At 41.3% G+C, this 16,501-nt stretch overlaps 2 protein-coding genes across 3 annotated transcripts; one reads left to right on the top strand and one right to left on the bottom strand.

Annotated features, from left to right (window-relative positions):
* Nucleotides 1-4,959: 4,959 nt before the first annotated feature.
* On the bottom strand, nucleotides 4,960-7,264 carry LOC105387681. Of its 2 annotated transcripts, none has more exons than XR_007268227.1 (3): nucleotides 5,989-7,264; nucleotides 5,726-5,898; nucleotides 4,960-5,262 (listed from the first exon to the last, which is right to left on the bottom strand). XR_007268227.1 is itself a non-coding variant. In XM_048632972.1 (3 exons), the coding sequence occupies exons 1-3, from the start codon at nucleotides 6,089-6,091 to the stop codon at nucleotides 5,194-5,196; spliced, it is 360 nt and encodes a 119-aa protein (XP_048488929.1). In that variant the 5' UTR covers nucleotides 6,092-7,264; the 3' UTR covers nucleotides 4,960-5,193. The 2 variants fall into 2 exon arrangements, 1 of the variants encoding a protein (XP_048488929.1); XM_048632972.1 differs by having other exon boundaries at nucleotides 5,726-5,913.
* A 2,168-nt stretch (nucleotides 7,265-9,432) lies between these two features.
* On the top strand, nucleotides 9,433-16,427 carry LOC125491273. The gene is made up of 4 exons (XM_048632824.1): nucleotides 9,433-9,506; nucleotides 9,839-10,031; nucleotides 15,040-15,243; nucleotides 16,329-16,427. Exons 1-4 carry the CDS (start codon nucleotides 9,433-9,435, stop codon nucleotides 16,425-16,427), a joined length of 570 nt encoding a protein of 189 aa, XP_048488781.1.
* Nucleotides 16,428-16,501: the final 74 nt, after the last annotated feature.

Here is a 16,501-nt window from a genome sequence, read left to right as displayed (position 1 = left end):
CGTGTCCCTGCGAGATAGGATTCGTAATGAAGAAATCCGCAGGAGAACTAAAGTTACCGACATAGCCAAAAGGATTAGCACGCTGAAGTGGCAATGGGCTGGCCACGTAGCCCGCAGAGCCGACGACCGATGGAGTAGAAAGGTTCTGGAGTGGAGACCCCGTGTCGGCAAACGGCGTGTCGGTCGCCCCCCAACCCGTTGGTCTGATGATCTGCGGAAGGTAGCGGGAAGCCGCTGGATGCAGATGGCGGGTGACCGTTTGGGGTGGCGATCGTTAGGAGAGGCCTATGTCCAACAGTGGACTACGGAAGGCTGAGAGAGAGAGGATAGTAGGTACATAATAATATGAGTGAGTTGCTTGCGGACGTCCGTACAAGGTTACTTCGTGCGGCCATTGTAGACTTTGGTAGTAAAATAATTATCGCTTTAAAATGTGTTTTTATTAATTAAGGATGATACGATATTCCATATTCCTTTTTGACCTTCGTATCATAGTTTTTGTAGTCTTTCAAAACAAAAATAGGCATATTTATCACAAGAAACAAAGACAATCTCTCCGTCACAGACAACTGTCGACTTAGGACCGTTGGCCCTAAAATGTCTATTTTAGGGCCAACGCGCGGGTGCCATTTTCTTGAGTGGTTTGGCCTGTCCTTACGCAGTAATATATATATGTCAATGGTCCGAACTTATCCGAAAGTTTTCAACAGCTCTGCCTACCAAGAGGTTTAGAATCTCTCTCTCAGCCTTCTGTAGTCCACTGTTGGACACAGGCCTCTCCTAACGATCGCCACCCCAAACAGTCACCCGCCATCTGCATCCAGCGGCTTCCCGCTACCTTCCGCAGATCATCAGACCAACGGGTTGGGGGGCGACCGACACGCCGTTTGCCGACACGGGGTCTCCACTCCAGAACCTTTGTACTCCAGCGGTCGTCGGCTCTGCGGGCTACGTGGCCAGCCCATTGCCACTTCAGCGTGCTAATCCTTTTGGCTATGTCGGTAACTTTAGTTCTCCTGCGGATTTCTTCATTACGAATTTTCCTTAGCACGCTGAGCAACTCTGAGCTTGTGGATAAGCCCTTTGGTGAAGCACCACGTCTCGGCTCCGTAAGTCATCACTGGCAACACGCACTGATTGAAAACTTTTATTTTCAGACACTGAGGTATGTTTTCAGTGAAGATGTGTCGTAATTTCCCGAACGCTGCCCATCCGAGTTGGATTCTACGAGCTACCTCTTTATCGAAGTTGCATTTACCTAATCGGATCACTTGTCCTAGGTAGGGATACTGATCGACAACTTCGATGGTGACACCTCCTACAGTTACAGGCGATGATGAAACATGTTCGTTCGACATGACCTTTGTCTAGTCCATGTTCATTTTCAGCCCAACTTGTTTAGAGGCATCATTGAGGTCTGTGAGCATTTCGCCTAACTCCTCCAGCGTTTCCGCCATAATAACTATGTCATCAGCAAATCGTAGATCAGAGATATATTCGCCTTTGACGTTAATGCCCAGTCTTTTCCACTCTACAAGCTTGAAAACATCTTCCAGTGCACAGGTGAACAGTTTCGGAGAAATAACATCTCCCTGTCTCACGCCCCTTTGCAACCGGTTTTGTGCTATGTTCGTGTAATCGAACTGACATTGTGGCAGCATTGTACATACATCTCAACACCTCGATATAGCGATAGTCTATATGGCACCGCTGAAGGGATTGAAGCATCGCCCAGAGCTCAATAGAATCAAAGGCTTTCTCATAGTCCACAAACGCTAGACATAAAGGTAGATTATACTCCTCGGTCTTCTGTATAACAGACCGGAACTATACCTACGTCCGGAATATTTTCGGTATAGTGTCGGGTGAGTGGCGCTCGGCTGTCGTGAGCACCGCTGGTAATAGGGTTTTGTGTTTACAAATACATTTATTTACTATGGCATATCATATCTTTACATGCATTTAGATAGATAGGTAACACATCATCAGTAAACATAAATGGGAAATATGTACAAGTATAATGAAATACAGCAATGTACCTAGGTACATTTTAACTTTACACCTGAACAGTAAAGACACAAATTTTAAGTTTAATAACAATTGTAAGTCTTAAGATAAACTACTGTAACCTATTTAGCCACATAATTATATTGCTTTAATACAAAGTAAACAATTTTTGCAATGTAAATTAGTTGAGTAAGGCGAGCCCAATGAGCACCACAATGGAACCATCACGTTCCAGGCTTATTTATCGATAGGTATTACACATACTTTGGTAACACTTGTCCGTATCACAGTACCTTTTGTTGTTTTGACTGACAATGCCCTAACTTTGCCATCTGAACCTGGGAACGTTTCAACAACACGTGCCATTGGCCAACTCAAAGGAGGAATGTTATCACTCCTCAATAAAACTAATGTTCCTTGTTGAGATAACAAGTTAAACTCATCTTCCTGCACACACGCAGTATCGCAATTTTTTATCTCGGGCACCTCTGTAGGTATATCTATATCTTCACAAGTATGTAAGTAATTCGCACTTGTTAAGAATTATGGCCCGTGAAACCATAACTCATTATTTTGCAATAAATGAGGCTTCACACCCCTAGAAAGACAATCTGCAGGGTTATCAGAGGTGTTCACATACAACCACGAAATGCCTTTTGTTAATTCTTTTATAAATTTGACTCGGTTTGCTACATAAACAGTTAGTTTTATAGGTTCTGTATCTAACCATGCTAGTACTATCTTAGAGTCAACATATAGATACACTCTTATGTTGAATTTTGACTTCAAACATTTAACAATCTTTTAAGTAAGTGTTGCAAGCAATAATGCACTGTTAAGCTCTAGCCTAGGAGTGCTCAATGGTTTGATGGGATTAATTCTCGATTTAGAGCATAAAAGATTAATCTTAACATTACCATGCTCGTCTATGGTACGTATATATAAACAACATCCATATGCCTTGTGTGATGCGTCAGCAAATCCAATCAACTCAATCAATTTGACATTATGTGTATTTATGTTTCTATGGATTACTATATTTGTCATATTTAAATTATGAACAAATTCCCTGAACTGATGATTTAATTCAATTGAAAGTAAGCAATCCCAATTAATTTTTAACAAGAACGTTTGCTGCATTATAAGTTTTGCCATAACTATAATTGGTCCCACAAGACCAAGTGGGTCATACAACGTACTGAGAATGCTTAAGGCCTTTCTTTTAGTGTATGAATCTAATAATTCTTGTTGTTGACAGCTTATAGAAAGCGTATCAGTATTCACATTGTACTTAAGCCCCAATGTTTTAACAAATGCAGTCTCATTTTTTCCTAACTCCAATTCAGAAAGGTTAAGCTCGGCTTGTGGAATATTTTGTAATAATTCACTATTGTTGGAACACCACTTATGCAATTGGAACCCGCCCAAGGCAAGCAGCTCAATTAATTGTTCTTTGATTTTACCTAATTCTTCTAAGCTATTGCTAGAAGCTGTTATGTCATCAACAAATGTATTGTTAAGCAACATATCGGAACCTAAAGGATACTTATCCTTATATCTATGTGCTAATTCGTTTAGGCATCTCGTTGCTAAATAATTCGAAATTTTTAATCCATATGTAATTGTTAATAATTGAATACATTTAATTCTTTCTTGTGGGCTACTACGCCATAGTATGTTCTGAATTGAGCATTGTGATGGATCAAGTTTAATGTTTCTGAACATCTTTTTTATGTCAGTTACTAAGACAAATTTATGCAATCGAAATAATATTAATATATTAAACAAACTGTTTTGCACACAAGGTCCATTTAACATTAAGTCATTTAATGAAATGTTTCGATCGGTCTGCATTGAACCGTCGAAAACTATCCTTAACCGCGTAGTTTTACTACCTTCATTAATCACAGGGTGATGAGACAGAAAATATACAGGATCCTCTTCTAAATTGTAACTTTCAATATCAACATATTTCGCATGCCCAAGCGAAACATATTCATCAATAAATTGTTTATATTGCTGAAAAAGCAACGGATCCTTTAAAAACCTTTTTTCTAAGTTATAGAACCTCTGTAAGGCTCGAGATAAAGAATTACCCAGCCTGACTTCATTAAACTCTTGCTTTAAAGGTAGCTTTACCTGAAATTTACAGTCTTCTAGCTGGACTGACTCCTGAAACATTGTTTCTGCTAGTTCCTGCTCAGATGAAGCCTCCTTATAAACCTGCTCGCACCGCCACAGCTGTTTGAGTGAGCTATCAATAGATGTAAGAGTGTCATCGACCTCACGTGAGCTAATTTCATTGTCAAGGTTACAAAAGTTGCTAACAGCTGTTATCTGTTGTGACGTGGTGGCCGGGCTTCGTTGTAACGGTAATTGTCCTGCCACAACATAACCAAAACGCGTGTCATGTAAATATAACCCGCCAGGAATTATTGGCAATTGTTCACGCAAAAGAATTTTGAAAAATATATCACAACCCAATAAAATTGATATTGGTTCACTTTTATTGAAATCCCTGTCAGCTAACTTGATGTGAGTCGGTATGTTTAAGCTACCAATATCTACATCAAATTGTGGTAAATCGCAAGTTATTTTTGAAACAATGCAACATGTTAGCTTTAAGCTGTAATCATTATTTTCAGAATATATTGTAAACTTAGCCTTCTTTGCAGTTTTGTTTTTCCCTTGACATATGCCACTAATTATAGTTTGCTCATCTTTTAATTCACAACTAATTTGATCAGCTAAATCTGATGAAATGAATGATATTTGACTACCTGAGTCACATAAAGCCTTGGCATAAACCGTATTGCCAAGCTTATCTACTAAACCTACCTTAATAGTTGGTAGTAATATATTGCCATATTGGCCCATTGATACCTACCGATACCTGCTTAGGTATTTCTGGTACATTATCTACGTGTAATAACGTATTATGACGTTCCTTACATATGCTACACTTGAATGCAAGGAAACACTTTCTATTGTTATGCTGATTTAAGCAAAGTGAACACAACTTATTATTTTGAATAAACAGCACACGTTCAGTTGGCAAAGCTAATTGAAACTTTTGACATTGATACAACTTGTGATATTTAGACTTACAGAAGTCGCAGCATCTTGTGCTGGAGCTGGTGGTACTCCCTCTGGTGGTCACGAGGCTCGCTCCGTGGCTCTTGTTCACTACTCGGGTAGGGTGAGCATGGCTATGGCCAGCCTCAGCCACGGTCTCAAGAATGGTTGCACGTTGCTCTAAAAAGTTTAGAAAATAATCTAGCTTAGGCAATGTATTTTGTTTAAGCTCTGAATGGAAAAACCTAAACGTGCCCTGATCAATTTTCCTTTGCAAAATGGAAATTATAATTAAATCCCAGGATTGAACTGGTACATCAAGTGTTTGTAAGGCAGCTATGTGTTGTTTTGTTTGTGAAACAATGTTTCTTAGCATTGAGGCTGAGCACTTATTTATTTGCTGTATAAATAAAATTGATGAGATGTGAAAGTTAATGATTCTAAGCTTATTGTCATACCTTTCAGCCAGCAAGGATAAAGCTAGTGAGTAATTAGCATCAGATAGGCTTAGGTGTTTCACCAGTTCAGCGGCATCTTGTTCGAGCAATGATTTTAAATAGAAAAATTTGTCGCATTGTGACAAACGGCCATCTTGATCAATTACACTTTTAAATAATGAGATAAAACTGTGATAATCACCCACCTGTCCGCTGAACCTCGGTATTTCTATCCTGGGCAACTTAGTCAGGTTGCTGCTGCTGGTAGATGGTTTACCAACCTCACAATTTGTTTTGGGAGTCAATTTTTCATTAATGGCAGCCATTATTGCAAAGTATTGATTTTCGATGCGCTCGAAATCCTCGCAATTTTGTGAATCTAGAACAGATATATCTATATTTAAATCACAATATTGTTGGAAGGTTTGGACCAACAATTCCTTTTTAACCTTCAATTGTTCAAGCGTACCTTTATTAAACTCGGTTTCATTACTAATGAAATTATACAATCTTGTAATTGTGCCTTTTAACTGGCCTCTCGCAGCTATCAGCCTTTTTAAGTCTTGTTCCATTATGAACTTTTTACTAATAAAACTATTAAATAGTAATAATTGTAGTGATTAATCACGAATCACTTGACAAAAAAATACTTGTTGCGCCCACGACACAACGAGGTTACAAAATAAAATACAAATGGCGCAGATTCGGCAGCAGCTTATTCTAGTCTATGGTGCAGATGGCACCACTGAGCAATGGATGGCACACGAAACTTGCACGAAACTCGGAATAATAACTAGGTAGCCAGACGAAACTCGGAAACACGTATTGAAGTTGGTTCCGCTAGCCAATGAGAGACTACGATGCGGCGCGGCGAGTGTCCACGAAGCAACACGAAGTGCATGAACGAACGATTCCGAAGCCTCACGACCAGCAGGAGACGGAAACTGCGTCAACGCCAACCGCTATAATACGTATTTATGTGCAACGCCTTGTACTTTTGGTATTTTAATTTAATGATTATATAGATGAATATGCTACACTAGGTGCACTTCACAATGTCCACAATGCTAATTGAGCATGCGAAATCAAACACTACGCGCGATTGATTTATAATTCCGACCACAGTTCTTCGGTAGGTTATACTTAGGTAACCTATATAAACGTCCTTGTCGCACTTAATGTTCCAGCGAATAGCACCGGCAACACCAATGTCCCGGGACAGAGACTGTGAAGGTCCGTATAGATGAAGCACTGTATAGCAGTAGCACGCACCAACAGCCTGAGAGTTCTGCAGCACCTTATAGAAGTGGTAACAGTCCTCCTGACCAACGTCCACGAAGACAGCCGTTTTATAGAAACAGCACACGACGCGATGACACGACACACGCTTTGACGCAACTCGAAGAAGTCAACGGGTTAAAGCACACGTTAACTACGCGTTAACTTAAATGTCCCAATATGGCGGTTTAAACGTTGAGTTACACACACGACGGCACCACTTTTAAACGTCCTTAGCCAGCCCTTTATTAACGGCGAGAAATGACCATTATGTGAGGGGCTGGTAAATTAAACTCACATATAAATTCGTTTTAAGTGGACTGTATTCAAATAATTATTTAATTTGGCTAGGCTAAGTACATGAGAAGTTAATGCGACCGCGGTAATGAGGTAACTGAACTTAATCTATAGCTACTTACAGATACTAACATATATGCTATACATCTGTCTGTTTACTATAGCTAGCTATGTAGGTATAAATCTATATGTGCGTTTCGTACAGTTTCCAGGGACCAACGTATTGTTGTTCCTCACTTTTATGCGTTCCATTCCCATCATTTAAAGCGGTGCCACCGGCGGCGGCAACTTGTGCCAGCGTACGCATTCGCATCCTCTTTGAAGAACTAGTTTCAGAGGCAGCATTAACTAGGACAGCATCAGCTGTGATGTCACGCTCGTTATCAGCGACAGAGGCGGTCTTACATTGGACCTGCGGAGGCGTGACGCATCCATTCACCGGCGGCGCGGGTGATGATTTACCGTTGGCGCTGGAGGCGGTCTCAACCTGGACTGGCTCCAAATTGTGTTCACTACCCTCACCCGGACTCAGTGCGGGCGTTACAAGCGGCGGAGCTTGACGGTTATCAGAGGCGGCATTAAATTGGTCAATATTAATCTGCATACCCTCGGCTGGACTTGATGTAGGAGATAGTTGTTGCAAGGCCATAGGGCCACTGTTGAAGCTATCCGTCTCCATAAGTCGTAAACCGCGCTTCATGTTGACATATTCGAAGGGGTTGTTTACCATCGATGCTCGCATAAGGTTTTCCACCTCAGACTTTAACTCTGTTAGCTCAGTTGATTTGGCGCAATTTTTCTTCAGATAAGCCACTTCTCTTTGAAGAACCAACATATCTTTGAGAAGTTTTGTTGCATCCAAGTGGTCAAAGGTAATTGGCGGCAATTTTTCAAGATCGCGCGCAACAAATATTGGGATGAGGTCGGGATGTGTAGATTTTAGAAGACCGACGATATTGTTTATGTCACGACCACTTTTGCCCTTATTTTTACGAGTAATTCGCTTTGTATTAGGGATTGAATCAAAAAGTAGCTTTTTGGCGATCACAATATCTTCTTCCTTGAAGTTTTCACTGCATAGCTGGATAAGAGAAATGTCGTCCATGACATCAGCCTTATTTTGAATGAATGCAAGTAACTCGTTTATTACCACATTGCAACTAGCACACTTTACAATATTAGAAGCCATTTCACTGCACTATAACAACGCATTGTAGGTACAAACGGCCCGCCAAGCAATTACGACTGCAAGGAAAAAAATTCAACTCCGATGGGGCAGTCCAAGTCGAGCGGGCCTCTGTGATCGTAACTGATCGCTGAGGTTAAGCAACAACTGACACGGTCAGCCATTGGATGGGTGACCAATTTCAAGTGGTGCTTTTCTGGACGCTTCCGTGCTTCGGACGGCACGTTAAGCCGTGGGTCCCGGTTGCTGCTTCGGCAGCAGTCGTTAAGCCTAGTCAGAGGCCTTCGGGCGGCTTGAAAACATCTGACAGTCGGGTTGCCCACTTACCCGACAGCTCTCTCAGCACAAGCTTGCTTGTGTTGGGGTCCACCAACCCGCACTTAGCCAGCGTGGTGGACTAGGCCTAAACCCTTCCTTGATTGGAAGGAGACCCGTGCCCCAGCAGTGGGGACGTAATGGGTCGTGATGATGAGGGGCAGTCCAAACCGCCTTCAAAGATTTTATTGATTCCCGCCCGAATGGTTTTTTTAGTAAGGGGATCAATGAACTACCTATGAGATGTCAAAAGTGCATACATAGCAATGGTACATACTTTGATTAATTTAATATATTTCATTAAAAAAAAAACGACTTTATGTTCCTCCTATAGAAAACGCCAATTTCATATGTAAGGACCTAATATAATAATAAAATTTTAACAGTCAATTTAAATTTCATATCAATAATTATCATGCTATTCGAGTACAGTACTTTCATACATTTTGATTTGATACTCGTAAATCAAATTCATTAGTTTTAATATTCTGGAAGAATTCGTCAGTTTTATAGCATGCCATACCAACCAATAACTTCTTTAAGCCCGAAACAAATAATCCTTCACTAGGTGCATTTCTAATAAGATCAGGGAGAGAGTTATATACCTTGGGAACCATTGCAAAGAGACACTTATCAGCTTTGGCGAGTCTCCTGGGAGGTACACACAGGTGATCACGACGTCGGGTGTTAATTGTGTGGACATCCGTTTTTTTACTGAATAGGGACAGGTTGCGCCTCGCGTATTTCGCTATTTCTAATATATAAAGCGATGGGAGACTTAATATGTTGTGCTTTTTAAAGAGTTCCCTTGCTGGATAGTCCCAAGGTACGCCTGATATGATTCTAATTGCACATTTCTGCATTCTGAGCGCCCTATCTGAGTCTGTGCTGTCGCCCCACAAGTGTACTCCGTAGGTAAGAATGGAGTGGAAGTACCCATAGTAGGCTTTTTTAGTGTTCTCGGCTGTTAGTGAAGGTGTGAGCCTAGACAAGGCGAAGCACGCGGAGGACAGGCGCGAGCACGTGACATCGACGTTGGGCGCCCACTTGGTAGCCGGGCCATTAGGGGCAAGACTTATGGAGGCAAAATGGCAAGAGGTCCGAGACGTCGTGGAGACGTCCTTAAAGAAATTGGCCCTGACAAAAGTATTGTGCAGTGGAAGCAGGTATTAATGAATAAGCAGCATATTAGTATTATTTATGAATGTTTTTGTTAGTATTGAAACCAGATGTTATGTTTCAGACATGGCGAGACCTTAAAAGAAAGGCGAGTAAAGAAAAAAGAAAATGCAGCAGCCAATACTGCAAGAAATGCCACTGGCAATATAATAGAAGTGCCCAGTGTCTCCAATGTTGCACTGAGAGTGCTAGACGCCATAGGGCAAGATTGCTCTGTAGGAATAGGCCCGGAGGAAACAAATATTTGGAGGGAAGTTGTAAGTATTCAAACCCTTTTAGAATTTCCAGCAAGCTTTATTTAACTGTGAAAGTGGGGATTCTCCTGTTATCTAGCTATTTCCATGCAAAATGTGACATCTTTTCTTTTTAGCTAGCTATGTAATTATTCAACTTGATTTTTGTTAGTAATGTAGTAGATACTTATTCTTTTATGTTGGCAACACTAGGATTTTGTGCGGTAATGTTCCCGCCTTGTGAAATGTCAGTTGAATAGACGGCTTTGCAAAACGGACATCTTTTATTTATAACCTTTAGAAAATTCACGAAATAACAGTGGCGCAGCCCGAATTTACGCTATTAATTAATCATGGCAAATTTATCGTTTGGTGCACTAAGTGTTTTCAATCATGAAACTCATGATTGGGCTTTGTTCAAAGGACGATTGGAACAATGGTTCATGGCCAACGATATCAACAGTGAAGTGGATAAGTCCAGTGCAAAACGCCGGGCTATTTTGTTAAGTAGTTTATCTGAAACTACTTACAAACTCATAAGGGATCTCGCATTACCCAAAGACGTCGGGGAACTCGCCTATTCGGAGGTGATAGAACTATTGGACACACACTTCAAAACTAAAAAGTGCAGCTTCGCGGAAAGGTACAACTTTCATAGTGCCTTCCAAGGACAGGATGAGTCCTTAGCTGACTGGGCCGCGCGTGTGCGGGGTTTGGCGAAGGAGTGCGAATTCCCAACGACATCCCTCGAAGATACACTACGTGACCGCTTTGTCCTTGGCATGGCGGGCGGTCCAGAACGAGAGCGACTCTTCGGCGAGGCGATGGACCAGCTTACCCTGCAGAAGGCGTTGCAGTTGGCACAGAGCGTTCGTTGCGCCAGGGAAGCGGGGCGTACGGGCCTGGCGAGGGCGGCAGACGCGTCGGCGTCGGCGCCGGCCGTGTTCGAGATGCACAAGATGGCGGCACGTGGTCGGAGCGGCGACGGTGGGTCACGCAATCGGAGCCAAGGCTCGGTCGCGAGGCCTTTGCAATCATCATCAGTTCAGTGTTCAGTGTGCGGTTATCACGGTCATGATAACAAAAAGTGTCGGTTCAGATTTGCGTCATGTAATGTGTGTGGTGTTAAGGGTCATCTAAAGCGCATGTGCAATGGAAATAGGAATGCAAACAATTTCTTGCAGTGCTGTTCGGATACCGAGGGGGATGATGGTAAAAATATTTTAATATTTAACATTCGTAGCTGTAGTGGAGAACCTATGCAGGAATATGTCACTGTAAATGATGTAAATTTATGTTTTGAAGTGGACACGGGATCAGCGGTAACGGCTATTTAGGATTCGGTTTATAGGGCCCATTTTTCAAATTATAAACTGGACAATAGTAAACAAATATTATTAAGTTATAATGGCACTCCAATTGACGTACTGGGTGTCCTACCATTGCCGTTTGCGTATCGGTCACAAACACAAACCATAAATGTTTATGTAGTAAAAAATGGTGGGCCACCGCTCTTGGGACGCGATTTTTTATCTAAGTTCAAGTTAGAAATTTCGCCTATAAATAACTTGTCCAATAGTTATGAGAATCAATTTCCCCGGCTTTTCTCGGATGAGTTGGGATGCTGTGAAGGTGTTGAGGTTAAACTTAATATGAAACCGGAGAGTATTCCAATTTTCATGAAAGCACGCCCTGTACCGTTTGCGATAAGGTCAAAATTAGAAGAGGAAATATACCGGTTACAAAGTCTAGGTATTATAGAACCTGTCACATATTCTGAGTATGCTAGTCCGATTGTGCCAGTATTGAGAAGTGATGGAAAGATTAGACTTTGTGCAGATTACTCGTCCACTTTAAATAAGCAGTTGTTAGTAGAAAAATACCCCTTACCCCGAGTCGAAGAACTTTTCTCCAAGCTGCACAATGGGGTGCATTTCACTAAGCTAGACCTATCTGGTGCATATAATCAGTTGAGACTACATGAGGATTCACAGTTACTCACTTGTATTAATACACACAAGGGGTTATATAAGTTTAATAGATTAGTGTTTGGGTTGTCAAGCGCACCAGCTATTTTTCAGCGCACACTTGAAAATATCTTATTAGGTCCTGATAAACAGACTAGTGGAAAGGTTCAGCCAGCTGACGATGATCATCATCCACATTGCTCATTGCAGGAAGGGGTTCTCCAATTTTTAGATGATATCCTTATTACAGGTAGGACTCGGGAAGAGCATTTAGCTAGGCTTAATGAAGTTTTTCGGCGGCTAGAGAAAGCAGGGTTAGTGTTGAGGAAGGAAAAATGTAGTTTTTTTCAAGAGTCGGTTTCATACCTAGGATTTATAATCGACAAACATGGTATTCACAAATGCCCCGAGAAAGTAAAAAGTATTGTGAATGCAAAGAAACCGGAAAATGTATCAGAATTAAAGTCATTTCTGGGCCTAGTCAACTACTATAGAGTATTTATAAAAAATGCATCCAGTATATTAGCACCATTGCATGATTTGTTACAAAAAAATGTACATTGGGTGTGGACTAAAGATCATGAAAATGCATTTGAGTATATCAAAAGATGTTTGGCTGATGAGAATACTTTAGCACATTTTAACCAGGATGCGCGAATTATTCTCACTGTGGATGCGTCACCATGGGGGCTAGGGGCTATTTTGTCTCAGGTAGATAAGGACAATGTAGAACGGCCGGTTTCATATGCATCCCGGGCACTGACCCCGGCTGAGAAGCAATACAGTCAGATCCAAAAAGAAGCAACAGCAATTATTTTTGGGGTTCGGAAGTATCACCAATACCTATATGGTAGGTCCGAAGCATTTGTGCTGAGAACAGATCATAAACCGCTTTTATCAATTTTTAGACCGGAAAAAGGTATTCCAGAAGTGTCAGCCAATCGTCTCCAGAGATACGCATTATTTTTGTCGGCCTATAATTACAAAATCGAATATGTTAGTAGTGCAAATAATTGTGCAGACTTTCTTAGTCGCTCCATGGTGCCGCAGACCACGCCTACTGCGGTGACGTCACAGGGTGCAAGTGATAGCAAATCGGAATGTATAGTAGATACTGCGTGTTATATAAATTTTTTGTTCGATGACAATGCTTCTCCGATTTTATTGAGTGAGGTTAAGGATTTAACGGAACAGGATCATACATTATCTGATGTAATTAAATTCACAAGGAATGGTTGGCCGAAAACTATTAAGGATGTCGAAATTCGACCATATTTTGCTTGTCGGTCCGAATTATCGGTAGAAAGAGGCTGTTTAATGAGAGGGTGCAAGCTTGTTATCCCGTCTAGTTACAGAGGGAAGGTTATCAAAGAGCTGCATGCCGGTCATTTAGGTATTGTTAAAATGAAGCTGGAGGCGCGCACACGATTCTGGTGGCCCGGCATGAGCGAGCAGCTGCAGCAGGCTGTGCGGAGCTGCGACGTGTGCAGCCAGCTGCGCCCCTCGCCGCCCCGCGCGCCCCTCACGCCCTGGCCGTACCCGTCGGAGCCGTGGTTCAGAGTCCACATAGATTTTTTAGGCCCGATAAATAATAAAATGTATTTAATAGTGGTGGACGCTTATTCGAAGTGGGTCGAAGCGTATGACGTCTCGTCCGGGTATGGTAGCAAGGTAGTTATACAAAAATTGTGCGATGTAATGGCAAGATTTGGCCTCATAAATACTCTGTGTTCAGATAATGGCCCATCATTCATATCCAGTGAATTCGAACATTTCTGCAAGAGTAATGGTATTACTCACCTCACCTCTCCGGAGTATCATCCAGCAAGCAACGGGCAAGCCGAAAGCTATGTGAAAATTATTAAAAAAGCTTTGAAATCGATTCTGTTGTCCGGCATAGGTAATAATAACCTAAATATCAAATTAAATGAATTTCTTTTCAATTACCGCAATTCCGTTCATTCCACCACAAATAAAACCCCTGCACAGGTTCTCTTCGGCAGGAATTTACGCTGTAGGTTGGACTTATTGAACCCGAAATCTCCCGAGGCTTCCGATACAGCACTGTTAGAAACTGTACGGGGTAAACAGTGTTTACAGGGTAAATCATATAGGGGAATAAGGAACATTGACTTTTGTATAAATGATTTGGTATCAGTCAAGATTCATAAAAACAATAAAACCTTTTGGGTTCATGGAGTGGTGACTAGGCGGATTGGAAAATCCGCATATTTAATCTTTGTTGGTCAATATAATAAAACTATAAAAAGACATAAAAATCAAATGTATAAAGTGGAGGGGGAGAGAGGAGTAATTTCTGATAATGATATTGAATCCAGGTCGGCGCTTGAAGCTATTCCGACTAACGACATCCAGATCAATGAGGCCGAGAGCAGGCCATCTGCGAGCCAGCCACTGTCTGCGAGCCAACCTCCATCTGCGTCTGAGCCACCTGCAGCGAGTCAGGCATCGTCAGCGATTCAGCCACCTGCAGCGAGTCAGCCACTGACAGCTAGTCAGCTACCGTCAGCAAGTCAGCCACTGTCAGCGAGACAGCCTCTGTCAGCAACTCAGTCACCGACAGCAAGCCAGCCACCTCCAGCTGCGAACCAGCCAGCCGGGGTTTCCTCTATAGCTGAGCCGACCTCCCCTGCTGCCTCTGCTTCACATCGAGATTCTGAAGGCTCGCCTACTGGGATAAGGCAAGATAGCCAGGAAAGCATAAGTGAAGACCCCTCTCCTTCCACTCACTCTGATGTAGGGCGTACTCTTCGCACTCGCAAACCTGTATCTTATAGGAAGTTCTTTAGCTTAAGTAAATTGTAATAAAAGGAATATTTAGGCTCTAGATGAAAACCATTGTTAGTAATTTAAGAGATTAAGGTGGAGGAATGTTAGTAATGTAGTAGATACTTATTCTTTTATGTTGGCAACACTAGGATTTTGTGCGGTAATGTTCCCGCCTTGTGAAATGTCAGTTGAATAGACGGCTTTGCAAAACGGACATCTTTTATTTATAACCTTTAGAAAATTCACGAAATAACAATTTTATCTTTGTCTTACAGATTGTAGCAACCGATGAACCCATTATAACTATTGAGACAGAAGTGGCTCCCCATGATTATGCTGAAAGTAGTCCACTTAGGGCCACCAGAGTCCGGCGTCGCCAGCGATCTGGACAGCCCAGACAACAACAACCACCTGTTGCATTTTTAAACATGCAACAGGAACATAATAATCTGTTGCAGCACCAAAATGTCCTATTAAATGTGAGTATGACATAATAATAATAATCAAATATAATGCATAGGTACTCAGATGTGCATGCAAACATGCATTTTTTTACTGTTTATAGTTAGAAGTGATTGTACTTTCACCATTCGGTTAGGTTAAAAATACCTCGGTTTGGTTACATCATGTACCGTTAAGGTTAGTGAGTGTCCCACCATGCAAAATCAAGGGGTTCCGCTAAGACTTGGTTAAGACCGGTAACCAGGCAACGGGTTGTTGACTTTTGACACATTTGTCAAGAATTCAAGATGGAAAAATGAACAGAGCCTTTGATAAACAATATACGAACCAGATGTTGTGTGACATAAAAAATGAAGCGAAATACTGTCTGGGTTTTATATACTGTCAAACCGAGATAAAAGTTTTAATTTAATGTCCTAACCTAACTTGGAACCCTACCTGGAAATCGAACCCGGGATCCCTGGGTGATGAAGCTGAGCTTCTACCACTAGACCACAGAGGTAGATATAAGAAGTTAAACCTAATGACTTAATGAGAACTATTGAATTAAGTGAAAAATCTTCTAACAAAATATTTTAAAATAAGACCTTACTTAGAAATTGAGGTGTTATTTGTTGAGTCCATTGTTTTTCAAAGGGCATGGCGTAATGATATTATTTTCAATGACGGATGTCAAAAAACAACCTCGATAGAAATAATAACCATGGCAACCTCAAAACCAAAAAGTTTGGTTGTTTGAGATTGTTTGACATTATAGAGACATAGACACCAATTTCAATGAATATGACAGAATATTGAATGAAGTGTGAGTGAATGATTCACATAATGCTTGATTTATGAATGGTCTGTTAGATTTTCGTCATGGGGCTCATGTAACTAACAAGGGTATTAATCCTTAAGCGCGTCGTCAGCAAATCCGTGATTGAGACTGTAACTAACAGAATCATGAGAAACCAGGTCTAAGAGTAAGATAACTTATCTTTACCTGCTCATACAGCTCTCAGTTATTTAACTATTTTATAAATTGATATAGCTATTTGAAAATTTTACATACTATAGGTACATGTACATAAACTTTTATTATATTGATAATTCTTTCCAGAGACTTAATGACACAGTCGAGGGAAATTCCTATACGGGCTACGTATTTAAGATAAGGGCAGAAAGAAGACGCAATTTAAGTGAAGAAATTATTTATTAACTGTAATCGACGCTGTTGTCCTGCACGCAGCAAAGCGCCAGCTGGTCTTACAGGCTCGGCATTTCCCTCTTCAT

This window comes from Plutella xylostella, chromosome Z, assembly GCF_932276165.1.
Source record: "Plutella xylostella chromosome Z, ilPluXylo3.1, whole genome shotgun sequence".
Taxonomy (NCBI): Eukaryota; Metazoa; Arthropoda; class Insecta; order Lepidoptera; family Plutellidae; genus Plutella; species Plutella xylostella.
The sequence above is the reverse complement of the archived record's forward strand: the minus strand, read 5'-3'. Positions and strand labels throughout refer to the sequence as shown.